At 44.3% G+C, this 27442-nt stretch overlaps 1 protein-coding gene across 11 annotated transcripts in view; it reads left to right on the top strand.

The window, feature by feature from the left end:
- The window catches only part of MSI2 (musashi RNA binding protein 2), a 655460-nt gene that overhangs the window by 368733 nt on the left and 259285 nt on the right, over positions 1–27442 (top strand). For all 11 annotated transcript variants that reach the window (XM_087717150.1, XM_087717152.1, XM_087717151.1 and 8 more), the window contains exon 7: positions 4919–4967. In XM_087717150.1, the coding sequence (XP_087573276.1) occupies positions 4919–4967 (49 nt within the window). The remainder of the gene's footprint in view (positions 1–4918; positions 4968–27442) is intronic.

Below are 27442 nucleotides of genomic sequence, written 5' to 3'. Positions count from 1 at the left end.
ATATGCTGACTCTGTAAACCGCTTAGAGAGGGCTGAAAGCCCTATGAAGCGGTATATAAGTCTAACTGCTATTGCTATTGCTATAGTCAAGGTTACTAATAAGCTATCAAATCGTACTAGTAAACAAATAAAACAATATAAATTGTAAGTATACAAGCAACATGAGTGGGAAGAGATAGGTACTAGGAAGGATGAGAAGAAGAATAGTAATACAGTTATTTGTCAATGTTGTGGGAATTAGTTGTTTAGCAGAGCGATGGCATTTGGGGGAAAAGCTGTCCTTGTGTCTAGTTGTTCTGGTGTGCAGTGCCCTATAGCTTCGTTTTGAGGGCAGAAGTTGAAACAATTTATGTCCAGGATGTGAGGGGTCTGTAGATATTTTCACAGCCCACTTTTTGGCTCGTGCAGTATACAGGTCCTCAATGGAAGGCAGGATGTCAAATCTCAAGAGTCAGCCACTTCGTTTAGCTGCAGAGATACACACTTTGGGGGTTTATATTTCATACATTTCTCCCCCCAACACACACACACACACTTTTTGGGGTGTCTTTGATACTATGCCTAATATGAAGGAAATTGGAATAGAGACAGAGCAAACAAAACGAGCTAAAACTAAGCCCTGCGGCATCATCAGGAGTCATTCTGCGCATAAATTGCCGTGAGACCCTGTGGTCCAATAGGAAGGTGATAATGAAGTTCTGTTACAGGTAGTCCTCGACTTATAACCATTTATTCAGTGACCCGTTTGAAGTTATATAATGGCACTAAAAAAGTGACTTATGACAATTTTTCACATTTATGACGATTGCAGCATCCCCGTGGTCATGTGATCAAAATCCAGATGCTTGTCAATTGATTCCTATTTTTATTTATTTAAATTTTTATATCGCTGCCTACTCGCCATGGCGACTGAAGGCGGCTTCATGACGATTGCAGTGCCCTGGGGGGGTCATGTGATCACCTTTTGTTTCTTTGACAAGCAAAATCAATGCGGGAGCCAGATTCACTTAATAACCTGTGTTACTAACTTAACAACTGCAGTGATTCACTTAACAACTGAGGCAAGAAAAGTCGTAGAATGGGGCAAAAGCAACTGTCTTGCTTAGCAACTGAAATTATGGCCTCCGTTGTGGTTGTAAGTTGAGGACTACCCGTATTTATATAGAATTAGTTGGCAGCTGCTGTCTTTTTTTTTTTTAACAAATGTCAATTGTTTTCTCTGAATAGAGAAAAGGACAAAAAAGAACCATGTTTTCCCTCCCAGAAACTAGTTGAGGCCATACCTTACTATTTTTATTTTAGTGCATTGAAAAAAAGTTGGGAAGTTAACCCTTTTTTCTTCTTTTCTCCCCTGCCCAGTGGTGGGTTGCAGGCCGTATGCCCCAGTACGGGTGTACCAGAGGCAGCCCGGAGCACCGGATACCGTTCCGGTACGGTGCTCCGGAGGGCCCGCCGGCACTCCTTACCGTGTTTTAAAGCTGTTGGTACTTACGCCCACGTGCATGGCACATACAGCGCCTGTGCGACGCTCCGCTGAGCAGCTGGAGCGTTGCGGAAGCGTCATTTCTAGCTACAATGCATGCATGCGCCGTGCACGCGTGTATGTGGGTGACGCCGAGGCCGTTCCAACCATACCGGTTGTAACGGAATCCGAAACTCACTATTGCCCCTGCCTCATACTTTTCCTTCCACTTTTTCTCTTCCCCATTTCCCTGCTACCTTCGTTCTCATTGTATTTTATATTAAGACATTTAATAAAAATGTGTGTCTGTGTCTGTCTGTCTATCTATCTATCATCTGTCTGTATCTATATCTATCTATCTATCTATCTATCTATCTATCTATCTATCTATCTATCTATCTATCTATCTACCTACCTACCTACCTACCTACCTACCTACCTACCTACCTACCTACCTACCTGTATCTGTCTATGTATGTATGTATGTATGTATGTATGTATGTATGTATGTATGTATCTATCTATCTATCTATCTATCTATCTATCTATCTATCTATCTATCTATCTATCTATCTATCTCTATCTATCTATGTGTCTGTCTGTCTCTATCCATCCATCCATCCATCCATCCATCCATCCATCCATCCATCCATCCATCCATCCATCCATCCATCCATCTATCTATCTATCTATCTATCTATCTATCTATCTATCTATCTATGTCTGTCTATGTCTGTCTATGTCTGTCTGTCTGTCTGTCTGTCTGTCTGTCTGTCTGTCCGTCCGTCCGTCCGTCCATCCATCCATCCATCCATCCATCCATCCATCCATTCATCTATCTATCTATCTATCTATGTCTATCTATCTGGATACAAACACCCCCATGTTTTCCCTCACATCACAGAGTCTTCCCCCCACCTCAAAAATTAAGAGAATAAAATGCTTTGTAGACTTATAATTCATTATTTATCAATATTTTGTAAGCCGCCCTGAGTCCCCTCAGGGAAAAGGGCGGCCTATAAATGTCAAATAAATGATCTCTCAGTTCGGAAGGGACTCTGAGCAACTTCGTTCATCACCTTTGGAACCTTTAAAGCATTCTTGATGGTCAAGCATTGTTCCTACAAATCTATGGAGCTTTGTATGTCATCTGCTCTTTTGTCGACCCCGCCTCTATCTGTAGCTAAGATGACCTGCCCCATTTGAAAACAACGCCTTATGGATCCCGGCTCTGGCAGCATCTGTAGTAGCGACAGGCAGCTTCAGCGCCCTGCTCCTCTTCTCTTAAAGGGCAGCACTGAGGTGTGGCTTTGCGGATGAAACGCAGGTGGACCAAGTCATGCAAATAACAGGATCTTGAAAGCTTTCCTTTCCTTCGGTCACACTTGAGCGCTTCAGGATCCTTCTGTTCTCTGAAATGGAGCGGCTGGAATGTGGCGGCTGAGTGTAACAACCCCCCCCCAACCTCCCACACACATGCTTCTCCCTGGAAACACCTGTGGCTTTTGAAAGGTCCATTGAATCCCTTTGAGGCTAAGCAGACTCTTCCCTTGGTGTCCTCTTGGACCTTCTGTGGGTAAAGCACCTGTCCTGCCCCCCTCCCTCCCCCTGATAGATTGGAGCGGGGTGTGGGAAGATACCGTATTTCAATTTCAGGAGAGGCATTGTGGACAAAGGAGCTTTTGATTCAGGCAATATACTGTGTGCACTGTCTCGTCTTGTTGTTTGCTGCTGCTGCTTCTTTTTTGGAACCAGTTCTTCCAAGTAGGTTGACCACACCTGAGCTGCAGAACTTTAAGTGAAGGTGGGAGTCCATTGCGTCAAAGAAATGCATGCATTTCTCGTTCTTTGCTGCCATCTAGTGGGTTTTCTGGAGTTTTGCAGCCCAGGTCTTTTGCAAAAACGGGGCGCACAGAGGGTTTTGGAGGCCTACAGAATGTTCCAGAGGGCTGGGAAGGGCAAAAACTACCCCATTTTTACTAAAAAACGGGTCTGGTTTCACCTCCCAAACACCCCACGCGTCACGTTTTTGCTCTCCCAGCCCTTAGGAGCACTCTGCAGGCCTCCCAAACCCTCTGCATGCCCCATTTTTGGGGGAAAAAAACAAGCCTATTTTTTGCAAAAACGGGATATGCGGCGTGGGGTTTCTGGAGACCAAAAATGGCTGTATTCAGCAGGGGGGCAGGGGGGAGTCATCTTATACTCCGAAAAGTACAGCATACTATCTTCCATTAGAGTATCGATTATATAACCATCATAATATTTATTCATCAGTTTTTCTGGCTCAGTGGCTAAGACGCTGAGCTTGTTGAGCCGAAGGTTGGCAGTTCAGCTGCTCAAATCCCAAGCGCTGCGTAACGGAGTGAGCTCCAATTCCTTGCCCCAGCTTCTGCCAACCTAGCAGTTCAAAAGCATGTAAAAAATGCAAGTAGAAAAAAAGGGACCCCTTTGGTGGGAAGGTAATAGCGCTCTGTGCGCCTTCGCCGTTTAGTGATGCCAGCCACATGACCACAGAGACGTCTTCGGACAGCGCTGGCTTTTTGGCTTAGAAACAGATGAGCACTGCCCCCTAAAGTCGGGAACGACTAGCACATATTTGTGGGGTAACCTTTACCTTTACCTAGAATCTCCCAAAGTATCTCCATTAAGTAAGAGTAGTAAAGGTTTAGTCTGGCAAGATTCTGTCTTTTGGATGTAAACAAATAATGAACTGAACTTTGGCCGGATTGTTCTAAGTCATTCTTGGGCTGGGCTTGATATAATTTTTTTTTTTTTAATGATGATTTTTTTCATAGATGTGGCAGAAGTGAAGGCATTTAGACAAAGTGGTTTTATGATTTTGGTGGCATCGTCTCAGAGAAATGTTTGGGTGGGAGGCAAGTATATATGATTGTAAGATTTCTTTCCCCATGAAATGCACATACAGGGAATGGAAAACTGTAAAAGGAAGAGATATCCTGTTTCTATTCAGCCTTGAAGCTCTCAAGGTGGGAAAGCATAACCTTAGTTAAAATTACGAGTGTCGAAAGGGTGGAAGTAGGGAGCATAACTGCTAGGCACATGTTAGTTTCGAATTCTTCCCAAAAATGGACTGTACTGCTATATATTCTGTGATGCAAACTAACATTGGAAACGATTGAAAATGACATTCACACAATTGTTGGTATCCAAGGTCAGGGAATATAGGGAGACACAACAGGCAGAGAGCCCCTTTTAATTAAGAAGATAAACTAGCCAGAATTTCAACCCTCTTGTAATAACAGTGAATTACTTACCGATGCCATCGATCTCTGGGTGCCGTGAGTATTGTTTTCTCTTTGGAGCCCAACCTAATGATGCAGAAAAAGGAGATTTGAGGCCCCAGGGCACATTGCTCACAGTGCCCCTCAATTGCTTCATAATTTGTGAGATTGTATTTCACAGTCTCTAAATCAAGGATGTCCTTGTGTCTTACAGGTAGAAGACGCCATGCTTATGTTTGACAAGACCACCAACAGACACAGAGGTAAGGAGGGGAATGCACCCCCAACATTTTTTTTAAATGTTTGGATTTTCCTTGGCTCATTGAAGAAGCAAGTTTGTTTATTGTGGAAAGTGGATGTTTGGATGTGTCAAAAGATGAAGCAACTACTTTTATCTGCAATGTCTTATGTTCTCTAGTAGTACTTTGTGAATACTTTGTGAATTGTGTATGTTTCTTTCTCACTGGCAAATATCATTTGGTGTCTATTATTCCACAAGCCTTTTGCAATCTTCCATTTGAGCCATGCAGTGCTTGGATTCAGCCGGTTCGCACCTATTCGGGAGAACCTGTTGTTAACTTTCCAAGCAGTTCAGAGAACCAGTTGTTGGAAGAAATCTCCTTTTGTTTTCTTCCACTTTACAAGGCTAATCCTGTAAGGAATGCAGGAAGGAAACATTCTGGTGTTGTTTCTAGCCTAATCTTGATTGCCCTGCTTACAGAAACCGCCTCGCCGGTTAACCCTTGTTACATTGTAACAGCTAAGGTGAAGCTCCCATCGACGTGAGTCACGTTGAATTGGCCACGCCTACCAAGTCACATGACCACCGAGCCCCGCCCACCCAGCTGATCATTAGGGCAGAGAGCTGGTTGTTAAATGATTTGAATCCCACCACTGTAGCTGTACAAACTTTATTCCTACTTCAGATCTTGAGTCTTTACTTTTGTGTGATCAGAAATGTGCATTTCAAGAGTGTCTTCTTTAAAACAACCCACTGTGGGAAAATAGTTACCCGTAAAGTTGCATTTCCTTTTAGTTTCTTACATATTTGATTATTTGGAAGGAGGAGACAGTTATGTAAATGACTGGTTCTACATCTTTCTCCATTTTTTTTGTGAAAAGAACGTTTCCAGATTTACAGATAATTCTGTTGTGGTTTAATTTTGGAATCCTACATAAAGCAAGGGGCCTGGAATTGATCACCTAAATCGACTTTTCCAACCTAGTGAGCCTGTGCTTTCAGGATATATATATATTTTTAAATGCAGCCGTATTCTTTAGAAGAAATTTAACTGCTATGATTTTAAAACATAAGCAGAAATAATAATTCCATCGATGGAATTAAAGCCAAGAAGGAGAACCAGATAAAGAGCTGACTTAAGTATAAAAGGGCTTGGTGAGGCTTTCTGCTTTGGGATGGATGAATGGCTGGATGGATATTGGAGAGAGATAGAAAGAGATGATAAATGTCACTCGACTTTGTTTTATGTGATGCCTCTGCTATACACGATGGGCTTAATCCCTGCACCTGAGCTCATCACTGGGATACAGTCTTCTGACAGAATGACCAAATCTGTTGTTTCGGACCTTTGGGGTTGATCTGAGATAAAGGGAAATAATTGGGGTGAGAGTGCTTTAAGGACAGACTAATGGGGGCAAGATGAAGATGGCCAGGTTTTCAGGTTGGAAGAGGTTTCAAGTAGCTGGGCTCCTCAAGTTCCTTGGTCATCTCTGTTGTGGCCTGCCAGCAGCCTGCAGAGCTAGAAGCCGATTCGGACTGTGAGGAGGTTGGGGAGGAACATGGGCCAGTCCTGGAGTCTGGGGAAGGCTCTGATGAGGGCTCTGTGTCGTAAGCAGAGACGGAGCCCAAGCCAAATGCCAGTTATCGGCTGCCTTCAGAGTCGGAGATCAGTGGAGCAGAAGAACAGCTGGAGCCTGTTCCCAGTGTGCGCATGCACAGAGTTGCCAGACGAAGGGAACAGCTAAAGCCGAGGTGGCACAGTGGTTAAATGCAGCACTGCAGGCTACTTCAGCTGACTGCAGTTCGGCTGTTCTAATCTCACCGGCTCAGGGTTGACTCAGCCTTTCATCCTTCAGAGGTGGGTAAAATGAGGACCCGGATTGTTGTTGGGGGCAATATGCTGACTCTGTAAACCGCTTAGAGAGGGCTGAAAGCCCTATGAAGCGGTATATAAGTCTAACTGCTATTGCTATTGCTGTAAAGAACAGGGGTCGACTTGGGAGTAAGGCCATAGGTGGGCCATGAATGGCCCCTCCCAGAGGAAATAAAAGAGGAGCGAAAGGGGAGGGGAGTTTGCAGGAGACAATTAGTTCACTTCATTGGTTCCTGACTCTCCGAGACTCCTTGCCAAGTTTTGCAGATATCGGCCTGGCAGCTCTCCCAGCCAGATAAAGTCTGTGACTGTAAATCCTCCCTTGAAAGATTTTGCTGGATGCGAATGAGCAGAATTCACAGCAAATTAATAAAAGGGGTTTTTGTCTGGACGAGGAGTTTGCTTCATGCTCTTGGCAAGCCTAGGTCAGAACAGTCTCTGAGCTTGCTTGTTTGCAGACGTTTCGTTACCCAACTAGGTAATATCATCAGTGCTGACACCTGCAAGAAACAGCAGCGAGAAAACAACCCAGCTCAGAAACCACCAAGGTCCCCTCCTTTTCAACCTTGAGCTACATATATTCCCTTTTAGCTGGGGTACTGTCTGATCCTGGATCATGTTGCTATTGGACCATCATTTTTCAAAGGATAACTTGGGAAACTTGGTGTGTTTTTTGTGTTTCAATCTGAGCACTGAACCCGGACAAACCTTTGTGGGAGGCTAACAAAGCATGAAGGATATTGGTTCTAGAACGGAAACCATCGTATATTTTTTTTATTTCAGCAAATCGTGGGTCTATCGCCATCGCCTTTCCAAACCCTTGCCCTCGGTTCCCTTCTCCAATTCCTTTGCTTTCTCTGTTTTCTCTTCTGGAATCTTTCTAATGAAAACTGTCGGAAAAGGGCATCTTCTGCCTACGATTATAAACTGGCTCCATTTGCCAATTGATTCCCTTGGAAAGAAGTGTGTGCTTTCCATGGGGATAAGAAAGATCTTTTTTGGGGGGGAGGGTACGGTTGACCCTGGGGAAACCGTGTCCCCCCCCCCAATGCTGCAGTTGCCTACGCAATGCGCTTCGAACATCGTGAGCATTGGGCATTCCTGCTCCCACCTATAGATGTGCCTGCGAAATTCCTTAGGTTTCAGGTCTGGCACTTTTCTTTTTTCTAAACACCCCCCCCCCCCAATTTTTTTATTTTTTATTTTTGAATCTGGAAGTCTGACAGCTCGCAAGGACCTAATGAGGAGCTGTTCAACGGGGAAGCCTCCAATGGCTCCTGTGTGGCCTTTGTGTCGTTCCCTGCAGGCAGTGCAAAGGTGACAAGTTTTAGAATGGAAATAGCGGAGGGCCCTTTTGGTGTCAAATTCTAGGGCTTGATTTTTTCTTGTTAAGGGAATAAGGGGGTGTTTTCGTCTCCCCCCTCCCTGCAAAAGGTTTAATTAATGCCCCTGGGGCATACTACAGTAACTTCTCCTTTCTCACCTGCAGTGTGGCTGGGGGTGTGAACAGAGCCATTTCCCACCTCTTCCCTTCTTTCTCTCCCCCCCCCCCACTTCTCCTCACTCATGGCCGAGCTTCAGATTTTTACCCCGTGGTGAAGATGCTTAAGGACGCTGTCTGCGAAACAAAGCTGTGGCTTGGAATTGGATCCAGCAGGCAGCAGCTGCTCCGTTGTTGAGCATCCCTGCCCCTTGTAAAAGGGAAGTGCAGAGGAAGGCTCGCTCCAAGTGGGCTCCTCCCCGTTGCTTTGATTCGACTTATTCAGGTGAAAAACAGGGTGGGAGAAGAGTTTCAGGCACCATAGCAATAGCACTCAGACTTACATACCGCTTCACAGTGCTTTACGGCCCTCTCTAAGGGGTTTATAGCAGTTAGCAGTTAGACTTATATACCGCTTCATAGGGCTTTCAGCCCTCTCTAAGCGGTTTACAGAGTCAGCATATATTGCCCCCAACAACAATCCGGGTCCTCATTTTACCCACCTCGGGAGGATGGAAGGCTGAGTCAACCCTGAGCCGGTGAGATTTGAACCGCCGAACTGCAGAACTGCAGTCAGCTGAAGTAGCCTGCAGTGCTGCATTTAACCACTGCGCCACCTCGGCTCTTACAAGAGTCAGCCTCTTGCCCCCAGCAATCCGGGTCCTCATTTCACCCACTTCAGGAGGATGGGAGGCCGAGTCAACCTCGAGCCTGGTGAGATTGAGACTGCCAAATTGCGGGCAGCCGGCAGTCAGCAGAAGTAGCCCTGCAGTACTGCATTCTAACCACCGTGCCACCGAGGCTCTTTATCTATCTGTGGAAATGTGTGACAGTATCTCCTCTTGTGCCCTGCCCCAAAGTATAGGCAGGCCTGGATTTGCAATCTTTCGTTTACTGACCATTCAAAGTTACAGAGACGCTGAAAAAAGTGACTTATGACCGTTTGCCAGGCTTGCAACCATGGCGGCATCTCCATGGTCGCCTGATAAAAAAAGTGGATGCTTCCCATATTTGTGACGGGCACAGTGTCCCGGGGTCATGGGATCGCCTGAATCTGAAGCCAGATTCAAGTTAACAACCGTGGTACTCGACTTATAACAGATAGTCCTCGGCTTACAACAGTTTGTTTACTGATCATTTGAAGTTAGAACAGGGCTAAAAAAAAAAAGGGACTTACAACTGTTTTTCACACTTACAATCATTGCAGCATTCTCCATGGTCACCTGATCAAACATTGGACACTTGGCAACTGCCTCTCATTTATGACGGGCGCCGTGTCCCCGGGGTCATGGGATTCTCCCTTTGCGACCTTCTGACAAGCAAAGTCAATGGGGGAAGCCAGATTCAGTTAACAACTGTGGAGCCGAGGTGGCACAGTGGTTAAATGCAGCACTGCAGGCTACTTCAGCTGACTGCAGTTCTGTAGTTCGGCTGTTCAAATCTCACCGGCTCAGGGTTGACTCAGCCTTCCATCCTTCCGAGGTGGGTAAAATGAGGACCCGGATTGTTGTTGGGGGCAATATGCTGACTCTGTAAACCGCTTAGAGAGGGCTGAAAGCCCTATGAAGCGGTATATAAGTCTAACTGCTATTGCTATTGCTATTGCTACTACCTTAATAACTGCAGTGATTCATTTAACAACTGTGGCAAGAAAGGTGGTAAAAGGGGGCCAAACTCACTTAGCAAATGTCTTGCCTAGCAACATCAGCTCAGTTGTGATTGTAAGTCAAGGACTACCTGTAAAACTCCATACTTATTAAGGTCCAGGGGTGGGTTCCGGCTTCTTTTACTGCCAGATCGCTCAGGGACGTGCTCCACGCGCATGCACAGAAATAAAAAAACAAGATGGCGGCACCATAGAATCGGTTCAGGCGCGTGTCCACCCGAGTTACCACCTACTCAGCCGAAACAGTAGGACCCTACCTCTGTACTGGTCACAAGTCACTTTTTTTCAGTGCCTTTAATGGTCACTAATGGAATGATTGCAAGTTGAGGAACTATCTATATTTGCAGCTTGCTAGTCTTAAGATGTAGCTCGGCAACCTAATGACTGCTTATATCTCTCCTTCTTTTCTCCAATATTGATATCCTTGGACTTAATTCTGACATTTCCTTTCCTCCCTGTGTGTATTTTCTATTGATACAGCCTATCTTGAGCAATTAAGCCCAAGATTCTAAAATTCTTCGCCAAGAATTATTCATTAAAAACAGTGTTTGGCCCATAAGCTGATTTATTTCTGATTTATTTGCAGTTAATCTACTGATTACATTACTGAATACAAGAAAGGGCTTTTGCGGGTTTCACATCCATTCATGCCAAAAGTTACTAATTCACCAAATAAAATATTCACTGACAGCATATATTAAAACTTGTCAGTACGTCAAGTGTGTGTAAATACCTTGAAATTATGAGCAGCTATTTTTACCTACTTTCTCTCTGCCTTTGTTTTTTTGGGGGGGGGGTTTGTCTTTCAAATCCGTACCATATGGTTTATCATACTTTTACTGCGATTTCTATTTGTTTTTATTGCCTTTGGTTGTTTTTAAAGAGTCCACATTTTACAAATAAAATTAATGACAATTTTTCCCCCTGGATTGCACAGCTTCGTCATTCTGGGCCAATATAACTTGGAGAACTGGAACAATGCTGGGACACTCATCCATGCTGGCCTGTTATATAGTCCCCATTTGTTCAGCTCCACATTGGTTGATGGTGTGGTGGCCCGCCAGCAGAGCTGGCAGCCGAGTTGGACAGTGAGGAGGTTAGGGAGGAGCATGGGCCAGTCCTGGAGGCTGGGGAAGGCTCATACGAGGGCTCTGTGTTGGAGGCAGAGATGGGGCCACGGCTGTCTGGCAGTTCTCAGCTGCCTTCAGAGCTAGACAGCAGTGAGGCAGAGGAACAGCTGGAGCCTATTCCTAGTGTGCGCATGCGCAGAGCTGCCAGAAGAACAGCTCAGAAATCAGGGTCGACTTGGGAGTAAAGCCTCCCGTAGGAAATAAAAGAGGAGCGAATGGGGAGTGGGCTTTTGTAGAAAACAATTCGTTCATTCGTTTCAGGAGTGTGAAGATCTGTCTGTGAATCTCAGCGACTCTGTGCCAAGTCGTTCCTTGTACAGCACTGCGTTTGGAAACTATTTACATGGCAGCTTTCCAAGCTAGATAAGGTCGGTGGTCATAAATCCACCTTTGAAAGAGGCATTTGCTGAATGTGAATGAGAGGAATTCACTATTTGTTTAATAAAAGGGGTTTTGTCGGGACCAGGAATCTGCTTTGTGCTTTTGGGGGAAGCCTAGGTCAGAACAGATGGTTGATGCTTGGTGGTGGCCTACCAGACCAGTGTTTTTCAACGTTGGCAACTTCAAGATGGGTGGGTTTCAACTCCCAGGATTCCCCAAAGTTGCCAACGTTGAAAAACTCTGCATCAGATGGTACCGATACTGTTGTTCTACTCTGTGGCTCAACCCCTCTTAAATGTACCTGTGCGCTCCGAGTCGTGATGGATAAAGACAAAGCTTGCTTTGGAATGAGCACGTCCTTTGGCTTTACACAATTTCTGGTGCTCTGCGTTGTCGTTGACCCCATGTCGAATATAATAAGCTAGAAGTAGGATATGGCTGTTATGAAGTAAGGCCAAAGCAGTTTTCAGGCGGCATCAAGAAGTTTAATGGCCGAATCATGACCAAAAAAAAATAGTTCTGCATTAGTCAACCCATCACACGTTTTGCATCCTGTTCAACCCCATGCACAACGTTCCTTCTGGCCTTCCTGTCCTCCATCATCCTCTGGAGTCCAGGTCCTGCTTGATCCCAAAAGGGCTTTTTCCGACAGTCAACTGAATTTTCTTGTAATTGTTTCCCCTCTAAAAACATTTCATTTCTCATCTAAGAAGTTAGAACTGAAAAAGCTTCTTGGGTGAGAAGTGAAATGTTTTAAGAGAAAAGAATAGTCCACTTTCCTTTTTTTTGTGGGGGGGACACCTTTGGGATTACTTGTATGATAGGAATCTTCAATGCAGGTACTGGGTATGCCTAGTTTAATGAAAAGGACTAGGGGAGACATGATAGCAGTCTTCCAATATTTCAGAGATTGCCACAAAGAAGAGGGAGTCAAGCTATTCTCCAAAGCACCTGAGGGCAGGACAAGAAGCAATGGGTGGAAACTAATCAAGGAGAGAAGCAACTTAGAAGTAAGGAGAAATTTCCTGATAGTTAGAACAATGAATCAGTGGAACAACTTACCTCCAGAAGATGTGAATGCTCCAACACTTGAAGTTTTTAAGAAGATGTTGGACAACCATTTGTCTGAAGTGGTGTAGGGTTTCCTGCCTAAGCAGGGGGTTGGACTAGAAGACCTCCAAGGTCCCTTCCAACTCTGTTATTCTAATCTCTTCAAGTACCTGACAAGAGTGTTCCACATAAGAACTCCAAGATCTACTCTGTGCAAACTCCCGAGTCCCAATTGGAAGAGCAGCTCAAGGCTACAACAATTATTCTTAAGGGCAGCAAGGTCCGTTTCAATGAAGGCATTCAAGCAGAGACTGGACCGCCATTGGACTGGGACGCTTTGAATTCAGACTCCAACATTGAAGCAGCCGGAAGTCAGACCCAGTGTTGTTGATGTAAAAGTAATTATCCCCACCATTTTAAATCATTGAATTACATGGTATTGGCTAACCAATGCTATACATCACAGTCATTGCAACGTTGCGACTTCTTGGATTTGTATAGACCCCAGTCCGTCACAACAGAAGACAGTCGATTATACAGGCAGGAGGACATCCGCTTACATACTCCCGGCTCTGCTATGTTTCTAAAAGAAGGGGTTATTTCTGTTAGGGTGAGCATGGTGGGAGAGAATTAAGGAATTTTTCCTATTTTGTATCCAGTTTCCTGGGTAGACATCTGGCTTAAGGATGTGGCTTGTGCCCCGTTCTTCAAAGGCCCTGCTGGCCAGATTAGCTTTTTGGTGAGATGGGGAACCAATTTGTGTGCCACCATGTCAGAGTTGTCAGAGTTTGTTGCAGAAAAATCAAATCCAGAAAGCACACACAGATAACTGACCCAGCTGGATTCATTAACTTCTTTATATACAGAATCACAGATAAATAAATGTACAATACCAATAGTAGATACTTTCAACGTGGTAGAAGTTACAAGCAGAACACAAGTAGGAGAGAACAGTTTCATCTCAGAGTTCAGAGCAAACAGAGTCCAGGCTAGTTTCATTCTCAGAGCAGCAGAGTCAAGAGCTTACAGACTAGTTTCAGTTTCAGTTCTCAGCTAAGCCACGCCCAGACTCCAAGCTTAAGTTTCTTCTTTCCAAAACACCCTTCATTGGCTGACCCTATGCCTATTCATTGGCCGATGTATTCCAGTCTATGAATATCCATGCTCTGATAGTTATGGCTCACCTAATACAAACAGGTGAGATCCAGACTTCAACGGGTAGTTAGGACTGCAGAAAATTGCAACCAGTCTGCCTTCCACTGAGGACCTGCCTATTGCACAAACCAGAAAGAGGGCTGAGAAAATATCTATAGATCCCCTCACATCCTGGACATAAACTGTTTCAATTTCACCCCTCAGGATGCCGCTATACAGCATTGCATGCCAACTACACTAAACATAAATTTCTTCCAGTGCCATCACTCTGCTGAATACTTGATTCCCACAGCACTGTCTCATTTCTCACTTTCTCTCCTCTCCTCCTCTTTCCTACTATCTTCTCCTACTGGTTTCTTAAGATTTATCAATTGTTGTTTGTAACTTATGACTAATGGTTGTAACTATGATTTATGAGCTGTGACCTACAACTTGCTGTTAATAGGTACACTGCGAGCTCATGCGCCAGAGAGAAATTCCTTGAGTGTCCGATCACACTTGGCCAATAAAGAATTCTATTCTGTTCTAAAATGCAAGACTAACTTTCTCAGTTAGCATATATACGTATCTGCGCGCCCTGCATGTAGAAATGAAGCGTATCAGCCCAGCTTGGTGGGCTAGATTTTTCGGTGCGAGGATCTCTGTTTCATTAATGTGGAGGAAGAGTCGATCATGTGGTCTGTCGTGGCAGAATACACATGGCACCGATATTCTCAGCTTACAGCAAGTGAGCTGAAAAAGATCCATAATTCCAGTCATTATTTTCTCTCATATAGGCATAAGTTAAGTATGTCATCTCTCTCTCTCTCCCTCTCCCTTTTAACCTAAACATATTAAACTGCAATGGGAGGGCCCAGCTGAGTTTGTGGTTTCTTCCCCAAATTGAAAGCAGAGCTCCAGGGAGTTGCATAATTTATCTCTCATGGTTGAAACTCTTAAACCCACATGTGTTTTTACACTCTGCAAAGGGGGCGGGCACCTTGCCAGCCCCTGCGTGGATTGTCTTGCAAGCCACAAATGTGTCAGCTTCTTGGAGTAATGCGTATAGTGAATTAGTTTAGGGAATTTGCCAAAGAAAAGTTTAAAGCTTCAGAGCAAAATCAAAGCCCCCTAACAAGCCCGGGGAAGTTCACATGAGTGCAGCCGCCAAGACCCATTTCCTTGAGCGCGAGGCGGCTGGTGGGGAGAAGCTTTCAGCTTGCGTCCTGATTTTTGGCCCTGACAGAATGGAGAGATTTGCGCTCCTAACCACCTTTGCACAGGAATCCTTGAACTTCTGGGGTGGGATTTCAAGAAGGGAAGCGTTTGGGATGGGTTGGGATGGGAAAAACTGGGATCCCAGGCAGCTGCTAAGAATCACACCCCAGATGGAGCTTGTAGTTGTGGTTGATTTGTCCATAAAATGCAGTTAATAACAAACTGCTGACAGCATCTCCGCCGAATTAAGTAGGCAAGAAACATAGACGGGAGACCACCAGGAGGGGAAATTGGGAAGCTGAACCAACACTTCAGAAGAAGGCAGTGCGAACCTAAACAAGTAGTCCTTGAGTTACAATGGATCTACCCAGAACTACTGTGCTTCCCCAAATATAAGACAGGGTCTTATTTTCTTCTGAGCCCCGAAACAAACACATGGCCTTATTTTCAGGGAGATCTTATTATTTTTCAGGTGCAGGAGGCAGCAAGCAGGGTCACCTCATGGCTGCTGCTGTGTTGCAATATTTGTGGGGAGGGCTTATTTTAGTGCATGCACTCAAAAGCCCAATTGGGCTTATTATCCGGGGAGGTCTCATTTTTGGGGAAACAGGGTACTTATAAACCAGTTTCAAAGTTCCAACATCCAGTCATCCACACCCCAATTGCCAAATGGTTGCTTTGTGGGTGCCCCGCATTTGTGGCGGTTTGCAGCATCCTGCAGTCACATGAATGCGATTTACAAGGGGCTTTTTTTTTGTGGGAAAAAAAAGATGTTTGCTTCTGGTTTCCAGCAAAAAACATCAGTTGGGGGAAATGGTTTCACTTAACAACTGGGACATTCACAAAGTAAAATTGCGCGCAGTGACATGGTGGCCCTTAACGATTGACATGACCTACATACGTAATTCTGGGTGCAATTATGGTCATAAGTAGAGGACTACCTATGTCTGTATAAAAGCTACATGGATGTGTCATCCAAGATCAAGTTTGACTCAAGGAAGTTTTTTTTAAAAAAATAAGATTTTATTGGTAAAACAAAAATACAACATCCATAACTTGTAAAAAACAATACAACTACATTTCGAGATATTCCCAATCATTATAAACATCAAAAGTTAGGTATCTTATTCCTTCCCTCCCTCTTCTCTTCCCTCATTTCTTCTTTTCCATACCCTTTTCTTCCCTCCCCCCCTTACTTCCTTCTCCCCTGCCTTCCCTCCTTTCTTTTCTCCTTTCCTCCTTTCCTTCCCCCTCCTTTCCCTCCCTCGATCCCCCCTCCTTCTCACATACCTTCCCTCCTTCCCTTCCTCTTTCCCTCCTCCTTTCTTTTCTCTTAATCTCCCTCCTTTCCTCCCTCCTTTCAAGGAAGTTTTTATTCTAAATTGTAATCAATCCAGTAGCCCAGCATTAGATGAAGTGAAACAGGATCTGTATTAATACCGGTAAGAAAGCCAAGCATTAAGAAAGAAAAAAGGAAAGTGTAGATGTTTGGAGAGAGAAATTTGATTTATAGACTGGTGTTTCTCAATCTTAGCAATGTTAAGATGTATGGACTTCAACTCCCAGAATTCTGGGACTTGAAGTCCACACATCTTAAGATTGCTGAGAAACAGTGATCTAGATCAAGAGCCAAGGTGGCGCAGTGGTTAAATGCAGCACTGCAGGCTACTGCTAGATCAGCAGGTCAGCGGTTCAAATCTCACCGGCTCAGGGTTGACTCAGCCTTCCATCCTTCCGAGGTGGGTAAAATGAGGACCCAGATTGTTGGGGGCAATATGCTGACTCTCTGTAAACCGCTTAGAGAGGGCTGAAAGGCCTATGAAGCAGTATATAAGTCTACTGCTATTGCTATTGCTATTGCTATTGGCTCTCCAAACTTGGCAACTTTAAGACTTGTAGCCAGCTGGGGAATTCTGGGAGTTGAAGTCTTAAACCTCCCAGGTTTAGAGACCTCTGCTTTAAAAGGGTACATGGAGGTGAATTCGAAAACAGTGTGGCAGAAGAATAAATGTGATGTGATCGCACGTATCCCATGGAATACTGTACAGGGACTGCATTTAAAAATATACCCTCTGGATCTTGAACTAACTTGCTATGGGTAGAAAAAGTTGATAGGTCTAGGAAGTTTAATCTAGGACTCTGCACTCCCAAGATTTTGAACTACAAAAATAGAAGGAGGTTGGAGGCATTTTTCTCAAGTTTAAGACCAAGGAAGCTGTCTGAGATCATGGACAACTGCTTTTCCATGACTATAAAATGACCAGAATTTAAAATCCGGTCTGTGCATTCCCCAAGGACAAAAGAATAAAGAAAAAGAGATAAGGTTTGTTTGGAGCACAATGCAAATTAAATGTGATACGAATGATAAAGGGCTGGCGTCCTGTGGTTGCTGCCACTTCTATTTCAATTTTGATCTTAAGGTCATTGGTGATTATCAGCTTGGACAGAGAAACCAGGCCCCAGGATCAGCTTGCATTGATGTAACGTGACTCCAGATGTCACCACGTGTTGACCTGAGTATCCTAACAGGGTCCATTCCAGTTGACTAGGACAGTGTTTTTCAACCTTGTCAACTTGAAGATGTCTGGACTTCAACTCCCAGAATTCCCCAGCCAGCATTCGCTGGCTGGGGAATTCTGGGAGTTGAAGTCCAGACATCTTCAAGTTGACAAGGTTGAAAAACACTGGACTAGGAAGCAAAAACGGCCTCCCTCGTAAAGCCAAATCTTAAGAAGCAGGAAGAACATCAAATCTTTTCTCGCCAACTTTTCTCTGTACCATTCCCAGCTTCTCATTTCTCAGCTGAACGTGTCCGAGAGAAATTGTATTTTATTTTGCAAAAGCAGAGAGGACTTGGCAAGGACGGTGTTCAGTACCCCCTGTTGGTTTTCCCACTGGTTGTTTAATGCCGCCGCTTCCTTACCTTGGCAGTTATAAGAGTTGGCCCAAGGGGCATTGCTGCCTAAAGGACCAGATGCTGACCTATAATGGGCAGCAGAAATAAACTTAAGGAACAGGCAGAAAAGCCACAGCGAGAGCAAGGGGCAGAGAAATGAAATCTGAGTCCAGGGTCAGTAATGTAATTTGAAAAAGTGTCTCATTCGTGACTCACCCTAGTCCTCTTGAAGATAAAGGGAGAAGAGGAGGGAAGCTCATTGAGGCCTGCAACTTTCCATTATTGACCTTATAATAAAAGTTAGCGTTCATAGTTAAGTGTCCGTTGCCTGGTCTACTTTGAAGGACAGACATGACCTCACTTCCCCCACCAGCTTTGTAGCAAAAAAAAACGTCAGAGCTGGCATTCAGTACAGATAGTCTTCATTTAGTGACCACAGTTGGAACTGACAACTCGGTTGTTAAGCGAAGCCGTTACTAAGTGAAACCATGACTGTGCTTATGACCTTAGTTTCCAGCTTTCCTTGACTTTACAAGCCTAATTGTGGGCTTTGGTTGCAAAGTTAACGTTACCTGTAAAATCCTTGCATTTGTGACTTTCACGGATGCATAATGCCAAGGGAAGCTGAATTAAGATTGTCAGCAAAATCACTTGTCACTTAGCAACCACATTGTTTAATGGCCAAGTTGCCAGTTGTGATTGTGGTTGCTAAACAAGGACCACCTGTATCTGGCCAATAACATGGCATATGCAGCCTTTCCCTCCACTACTTTGCCATCTCTCCCCATCTCCTGCAACCTTCAGCCCCTTCGCTCTACCAAATATGGGGCTGGCCTTGGCATCGGCATGGGTCAAAACATGTTTACCCTTACGTACGTCTACCATTTTCCCCATTTACCAATCAATGGGACATTATGTTTCAGATACCATGCTGGGTTTATAGTGATTGATTGACTGATTGATGGCATTTCTGTGTCACTCTACTCCAAAACTGCTCTGAGCAAGAGTGCAGCAGAAATAAAGGTTAACGGCATCAAAATAGTAGTGACAGTTAATATATATTACAATAACATTAACCAGTAGAGGTGGATGAGAACAGAAATATCCCCCTGGTGCTTTCTTTTAGAGCCATGTTTATATGTGTGTTAGTATGTTGTGGCTTCTCTTGGGTAAAAGCCGTAGCCAGCCCAAACCGTAATTCTTCATTCTTCATATGTTTCTAGCACTTTTTTTTTTAACTTCTGGATCAGTTGGACTTTCCTGTATCGCTGGGTGTTGTTTTTTTAACAGATTAACAGAGTTGGAAGGGACCTTGTAGGTCATCTAGTCCAACCCCCCGCACAAGCAGGAAACCCCTACACCATTTCTGACAAATGGCCATAGAGACACGACTCGAATTATCCCAAAAAGAGTCACTTGTTGAGATGAGCAGCTACTTTATATGGGATGGATGGATGGATGGATGGATGGATGGATGGATGGATGGATGGATGGATGGATGGATGGATGGATTGGTGGGTGGGTGGGTGGGTGTTTGGGTGGATGGCTAGATAGATAGACAGACATATAGATGGATATTTGAAAGAAGTGCTTCCATTTTGGCTCTCACTACAGCAGCCTAATGTTTTTCCAGGCTTCTCCGTCTCCGAAGAAAGATGCTGCTATTTTTAAGAATTTTACTTTAACAAGTGTGTTTAGTACTAAATGCGTGCTTTTTCTGCATTCAGGGTTGTACCCTCTCAAAGCATCACATATGGAGGGGAAGTTCATGAATTCTTGCTTAAGCAGATGTTTGCTCCCACAGAAGGGGCTTTGGATCCCGAGCGTTAGCTGGTGGTGATCTGACTGCTAGACGTTCAGAGGACATATTCTCATGTTAAATATATCTTTCCTGTTATCTGTAGAGAGTTAACAGCTGTTGATTAAGCTTCCACATGTAGAGAACGCATAAGACTTTAGTAGGGCCCTGGCAATTTCCCTTCCTTTGAGGTTTTTTCCCCCTCAGCAATTGAATTTTGAGGAACGTTTGTGTGTCTGGTTTTTCCTTTACAGCAGAGGCCTTGAAAATTTGGCAACTTTAAGAGGTGCGGACTTCAACTCCCAGAATTCCCCAGCCGGCCGGCTGGGGAATTCTGGGAGTTGAAGTCCACACCTCTTAAAGTTGCCAAATTTGGAGACCATCTGCTTTACAGCCTTGGTTTTAGTTTTTACTTGCAAGTTTTTAGTGTTTTTGTTATCTGTTGCACGGGGAAGCTCCCAAGAATTGAGGACATCCTTCAGAAGATGCTGAGGATTCAACAGGCCTCTCGGAAAACAGGACAAGGCCTGCTTGTGCAACCCTAGACAGGAAAAAATAAATAAAGAGGAACTGTGCTTTTCTTTTTAGCTTCTGTGTGAGGCTTCTGAAGGCCTGGCCTCATTATCGAACAGTTGCCTGGGGAACCAATTTGGATCCATCCCGCAGTGTTCCTATCATCAGGGCAGTGATGCTGGCCCTGTCAAAACACATGAAAAGGACAAGGGCCGCTGGGAATTTCTCACAGACACGTTGGGTTTATCTAGCAGAGGAGCCACGCGCTAAATTTGGATCCATGGTTTCTGTTCCATAGCAGGCCTCTCCACTTCTCGGTTGAGCTAGTTCAGGAGTCTGCAACCTTAAACCTTCAAAGAGCCATTTGGAGCCGTTCCCCACAGAAACGAAAACCCCGGGAGCCACAAAACCCTTCCCGTGCCTGACTATTTCCTGAGCAGCCACAATACTAGCATATGTAGTTGAATTAAACGTTTTCTTCTGAAACTTTTTCTTTTCTTGGCTTTATCCATGGTTGGCCTACCGGGGGGGTCGAAAAGCTCAATAAATCGCATGCCGGCGGGTGTCGTACATTGGCACTCGTGACGGCATATTTTGAGTGACAGGGAGCCGCAGCAGAGGGATGAAAGAGCCACATGCGGCTCCAGAGCCACGGGTTGCTGACCCCCTGAGCTAACTTCGCTGCTGAACGACTCTGTCTCTGGCTTCTATGCCTGCCATTCTTCCCACTCCAGTTTTTATACTCTGATTTTTTTTTAAAAAAAAAATTACTTTATTGGGTTGGCACATCAGATGTTCTTTGTTCAAGGAGATGCAGGAGTTTCTCTTTTATACAGTCCCTGACTTACAATCATTCAAAGTTAAAACATCATTGAAAAAAGCGACTTAAAACCTCTCCAACTGTACCCATAAAGGAGAGTAGCCTGTGTCCTCCGAAAATAAGACCTCCCTGGATAATAAGCCCAATGGGGGGGCGGTTGAGTGCATGTGCAAAAATAACCCCCCTGAAAATAAGCCCTCCCACAAAATATTGCAACACAGCAGCAGCCACGAGGTGACCACGCTTGCCGCCACCTGCACCTCAAAAATAACAAGACCTCCCTAAAAATAAAGCCAAGCACTTGTTTCGGGGGTCAAAAGAAAATAAGACCCTGTCTTATTTTCGGGAAAACAAAGTATTGGTAGCTCAGGGTTGAAATGAGGATTTTTTTGGTGGTCTCTGAGCTTGGGTTTTTTTTTTGTTTTTCTTGTTGCAGATGTTTTTTGCAGATGTCAGCACCGATGATATAATCTAGTTGGGTAATGAAACATCTGCAAGCAGTTATCAGTGCTTGTTAGGAGTGGGGTTTGCTCTCTGTTTATATAAAATGAGAACGGGGCAGTTGAAGAGTCCTTGAGACAGTTGTGATCCCCTTTTATGACCTTCTGACAAGGAAAGTCGATCAGGAATCCAGACTCACTGAACAACTGTGTTACTGACTTAACAACTGCAGTGATTCACTTAACAACTACGACAAGAAATGGGGCCAAGGTTACTTAGCAACTGTCTTGCTTAGCAAGATAAATTGTGAGCTAAACTGTGGTCGTAAGTCGAGGACTAGCTGTAAATGCATCCAGGAAACTGACATGCAGCATGGTTCTTCTCTATTGGCTGCTCCTCAGCAGTTAATGTTTAAGGCGGTGTTTTGAAACCATGGCAACCTTTAAGTGGGTGGATTTCAACTCCCAGAATTTCCTGGCCAACATGGCTAACTGGGGAATTCTGGGAAATGAAATCCATCCATCTTAAAGTTGCCAAAGTTGAGAAACTTTGGTTTAAGCGATGTAGACTTGATTCAGGAGGCAATAGCAATAGCAATAGCAGTAGACTTATATACCGCTTCATAGGCCTTTCAGGCCTCTCTAAGCGGTTTACAGAGAGTCAGCATATTGCCCCCAACAATCTGGGTCCTCATTTTACCCACCTCGGAAGGATGGAAGGCTGAGTCAACCCTGAGCCGGTGAGATTTGAACCGCTGACCTGCTAATCTAGCAGTAGCCTGCAGTGCTGCATTTAACCACTGCGCCACCTTGGCAAGACGCGGGCATCAAAACGAATAATAGCCTTGGTTGCTGTTATTGATTTTACCTGCTTACCCCCTCCCCCCCAATAAATCAAGATGAGATGGAGTTAAATTGTGTGGTCAGAGATTTCCTTAAGTTTGTCTGAAAAGTTGATTCAGCCCTTAAAAAAAAAACATACCGGGATCAATCTTGAAAGGATTAAGTCAATGGAAGGGGGAAGAAGTTTATTTTGTTATCCTTGCAGCCTCCTAAATAAAGTCTTAAATTCGCTTGTTATTGATTTTCCAAGCTGGAAAGGATCTCTCAAGATCATGTCCTTCTAGCTTTATTAGGTAAAAGGACTCCAAAAGACATATCGGTCTGTGATGGATGTCCCAAAGGGTGAGCCGGGCAGAGATGGTTTCGGAAGTACATGGCCTGATTGCAGGGGTGAAATTCAGCAGGTTCTGACAGGTTCTGGAGAACCGGTAGCGGATATTTTGAGTCGTTTGGAGAACTGGCAAATACCACCTCTGACTGGCCCCGCCCCCATCTATTCTCTGCCTCCCAGCTGATTGGGAGGAAATGGGAATTTTGCAATATCCTTTCCCCTGGAGTGGGGAGGGAATGGGGATTTTGCAATATCCTTCTCCCTGGAATGGGGATTTTGCAATATCCTTCTCCCTGGAGTGGGGAGGGAATGGGGATTTTGCAATATCCTTCCCCTGCCATGGCCACCAAGCCACGCCCACATAACCGGTAGTAAAAAAAAATGAATTTCACCACTGCCTGATTGTCTTGAATCAGGGATCTCAAAAGAGCTCAAAAGATTTAAGGATACATGAAGTCCTCAACTTACAACCATTTGTTTAGTGGCTGTTCGAAGTTACAACGGCATTGGAAAAAGTGACCTACAACCAGTACTCACATTTACAATACAGCATCTCCATGATCACAATTTGGGCATCGGCAACTGCGTGTTGTTACGACATTCGCAGTGTCTATTTGCTACCTTCCCAACCTGTTTCCAACAAGCAAAATCAAGGGGAGAAGCCGGATTCGCTTAACGACCCTGAGATTCATTTAATAGCTAGAGAGGATCTGTTTAACAACCATGGCAAAGCTCTTGGTGATTCTTTTTTTGCCCACTTTTGGGGTATTTTTGTTGTCTTTTTTCTGGATACGTATGATTCTTTTCTCTCTTTTTAATTGATTCTTGCTCCCTTGATGCAAGCCACCCCAAGTTCTTTGGGAGTCCGGCAGCCTCCAAAACCAGCAAGCCAACAAGGCGTTTTTCATGGTTAACACGTCTAAGGAAATAATAAGAATTAGCTAGCAAGATTCAAGGGTTGTTAAATGAATCATTGCAGTTATTAAGCGAATCCTGCAGTTGTTAAGTGAATCTGGATTCTCCCATTAAGTTTGCTTGTCAGAAGCCTTCTGGAAAGCTCCAAAGGTGCTTTTTTCAAGAGAAAATTGGACTTCTTGGAAAAATTTCCACTTCTCATCCAAGAAGCTTCTTCAGCTCTGAAGATTTAGGAGAAGCGAAATGTCTTCCAAGAAAAAACCAAGAAAGTCCAGTTGCCTCTTGGGGGAAAAAAAAACACCTTTGGGATAACCATGACCTGGATGACTGAGAATCTCCATAGACCCGTGATGGCAAAAGTATGGCACGCGTGCCGGAAGTAACACACAGAGCCATCTCTCAGGACACGCGAGCTGTCTCTTGTTGCTCTTCCAGGTTCCAGTACACCGGCCAGTTGATCTTCATGAGCGCGTGAGTGATAGAAACCAGAAGAGCTGCTGCCTGGCGTGCATGCATGTGCCGAGAAGATGATCTTCCGGTTTCTGGTGTGCATGAGATCATCTTCCCTGCGTGTGCATGCGCACCGGGCGTCTGCTCTTCCAGTTTCCGGCACACGCCTACGGGCACCCTTCCATTTCAGCACTCAGGTGCCAGAAAGGTTTGCCAACACTGCCGTAGACCATCTGAGAAAGTTACAAACCGTGATCACATGACCCCGGAACACTGCAACCATCAAAAATACCTTCCAGTCACCAAGCACCTGGATTTTACTGTGTAGATAGTTTTATTTTCCATTTTCATACAGTCACACATATACTGGACAGAACCGGGGCCATATAACATTAAACAATAAACACAGCCATTCCTCTTGTCAGTAATACCCCCCAAAATAGAAACCCAATGTACCTCTTCGATCCTCCATACACCCTTTCTTTCGCCCCCCTCCAACTTTCCATCTTCCCACCATCATTCCCCTCTACCCTACTTCCCCTCCTCCTCTACCACACCTCTCTCCCAATACACTCCCTCCCTTCCTTCTCACCCTCCCTCCAATCCTCTCTCCCACCCTCTCTACCCCTCTTTCTTCTATCCCTCTACCCTTCGGTGTATTTCTACTATCTATTAATATATTCAGCTTGTCCTATTTTTACACTGGAATTAAAGAGCAACAGTATACAGGTAAGCACCTGGATTTTGATCACGTGACCCTGGGGATGCCGCAGCGGTCGTAGCTGTGAAAAATCAGCCGTACATACATCTCTTTTTTTCCAGTGCTGTTGTAACTTTGCATGGGGACTAAGCAAACGGTTGTAAGTCAAGGACGTCCTGTGCAAAAGAATAAGGAGCAGAATCCTAAAGGAATGAAACTGGGAGACATAGGGTGAAAAGGGAGAAGAGATCTAGAAGAGAAGCACGTTTGCACGCTCCTCCCCTTGTTTTCACTTTTAAAGTGCCCCTGTGTGTCTTTGTGAGAGAAACAAAAATGTCCCCAGGACTTTAAATAGAGGATTATTTGGAACTTGCTTCGACAGCACAATCTCTGGGCAATCTCTCTCTTTCCTCTCCCACCCCACCTCCTCGGTACCTCACCCTCCCTTCCCTCCTTTGCATTCTGTTTTTAAAAGAAAGAGAAGGGGGGGGGATTTGACTTCCAGCAAATCTTGATAAATAAAAGTAATTGTCTAGGTATGGCCAATTGGTATAATCACTCTGTTTATTGGAGGAGACAGGAATGATGTTGGTGGTGAGATATCGTCTAAGCTCCGGCTCAGGGTAATGTTTTTCTAAGGAGAAAAATAGCCTTTCATTGTTCTGTACGGATGCCAGGAATTCGCTTCTGTGGCTGACCTCTGAAATTCTAATTGACATTTTTATCTGCCCGATATAAAGATGATTAAGCATTGTTGCCATTGTTTGTTTATTGCTGTCTGGCTCAAGCAAAACAAAGTCATGCGTGCTTTTTATTTAGTTTTGTTCTTTCTTTCTTTCTCTTTTTTTTTGGGGGGGGGGGAGGAAAATATAAACTCCAGGATGTTTACCAAAAATCGGATTTAGAAGAGGCAGCTCTATTACCTAATTTGGCAATAGGCTCCGTTTAGGTCCCACTTTCTAAAGCCCCAGTTTTAAATATCCCTGTAAAGGAACTTTGGCTCTTTTCGTTTTCAAGTCACACTGCAGGGCAAATTTTATGACTTCTGCTCCTTAACGATCCTCCTAACAAGACGCCATGACTTGTGGAAGACATAAATTGCATTTGGAGCATTTGACCTCCTTGGTGACTTCTTATTTGCCATCATACCCTAACAATTCTTGATAACCATGACGTGGTACCAAATGCACTATCAATTATCTACAATATTATTTCTCAACCTTGGCACCTTGAAGGTGTGTAGTCTTCAACTCCCAGGATTCCCCATCCAGAATTTGTGGGATTGAAGTCCAAATAACTTCAAGATGCCAAGGTTGAAAAACACCGGTCTATGAAATAAATATTGAGGATTAGCTGTTGACAGTCTGACCAAATTTGGTTTCTGAACATGGAGTCAATATGGAATCATGAGTATAGTAGAGTAGAATAGATTAGATTAGAACAGAATAGAATAGAATAGAATAGAATAACAGAGTTGGAAGGGACCTTGGAGGTCTTCTAGTCCAATCCGCTGCTTAGGCAGGAAACCCTACACCACTTTAGACAAATGGATATCCAACGTCGTCTTAAAAAACTTCCAGTGTTGGAGCATTCACAACTTCTTGAGGCAAGTAGGTCCACTGATTAATTGTTTTAACTGTCAGGAAATTTCTCCTTAGTTCTAAGTTAATTCTCTCCTTGATTAGTTTCCGCCCATTGCTTCTTGTTCTACCTTCAGGTGCTTTGGAGAATTGTTTGACTCCCTCTTCTTTGTGGCAACCCCTGAGATATTGAAAGACTGCTATCATGTCTCCCCTTCTTTTCATTAAACTAGACATACCCAGTTCCTGCAACCGTTCTTCATATGTTTTAGTCTCCAGTCCCCTAATCATCTTTGTTGCTCTTCTTTGCACTCTTTCTAGAGTCTCCACATCTTTTTTTACATCGTGGCGACCAAAACTGAATGCAATATTCCAAGTGTGGCCTTACCAAGGCATTACAAAGTGGTTTTAATACTTCACATGATCTTGATTCTCTCCCTCTGTTTATGCAGCCTAGAACTGTGTTGGCTTTTTTGGCAGCTGCTGCACACGGCTGGCTCCTATTTAAATGGTTGTCCACTAGGAGTCCAAGATCCCTCTCACAGTTACTACTATTGAGCAAGGTACCACATATACTGTACCTGTGCATTTGGGTTTTCTATATAATTCCCTGCTTTTCAGTTTTGCTCTTTGCAAAGTCTAATAAGAGCCAGGTTGGTATAGTTTAAGAGGTCAGACTAGAAACCGGGGAGACTGTGAATTCTAATCCTGCCTTAGGCATGAAAACCAGTTGGGTGCCTTTGGACCAATCACCAGGAGACTGTGACTTCTAGTCCTGCATCTGGCATGAAGCCAGCTGGGTGTCCTTGGGCTAATCTCTTTCTCTCAGCCCTGGGAGCTGTTAGAGTGGACTTTAACCAGACCCCAGCCCGCTTGCTCCAAAGTGTGGCACAAAATGTCTCATCTGCCTTGCAAAAAAGACAACTGTCAGTTGCAAGAAGTGCAGGAGGAGGGGAGAATTTGTACTCTCTCCCCCGCCCCTTTCTAATTCACCATTTAATTCATTTTCCAGCAAGGTTGAAAAACCCAGTGCTTTTCATTAATGTTATTTAATTGAAAATTAAGAGAGGAAATTAAGCAAGGATTGGTTAAAGCCTTGAAGACTTCCCTCTTATTTTATTCTTCTTGGGGATCACTTAGAAGAGCCCTGAGTACTGCCTCTCATTAAACCTTCTGCTTTGATTCTTAGTCTCCTTTTTTATTTTGCATTTATATATTACAATATATATATTGCTGTTTTTACAAATAACTCAAGGTAGCAAATGCCTTTTCCCCCCTT

The sequence above is a fragment of the Thamnophis sirtalis genome, unplaced genomic scaffold (assembly GCF_051295495.1).
Source record: "Thamnophis sirtalis isolate CommonGarterSnake01/CBP01778 unplaced genomic scaffold, rThaSir2_p1.2 scaffold_6, whole genome shotgun sequence".
Lineage (NCBI taxonomy): Eukaryota > Metazoa > Chordata > Lepidosauria > Squamata > Natricidae > Thamnophis > Thamnophis sirtalis.
This window is presented reverse-complemented; position numbering and strand designations above follow the sequence as displayed.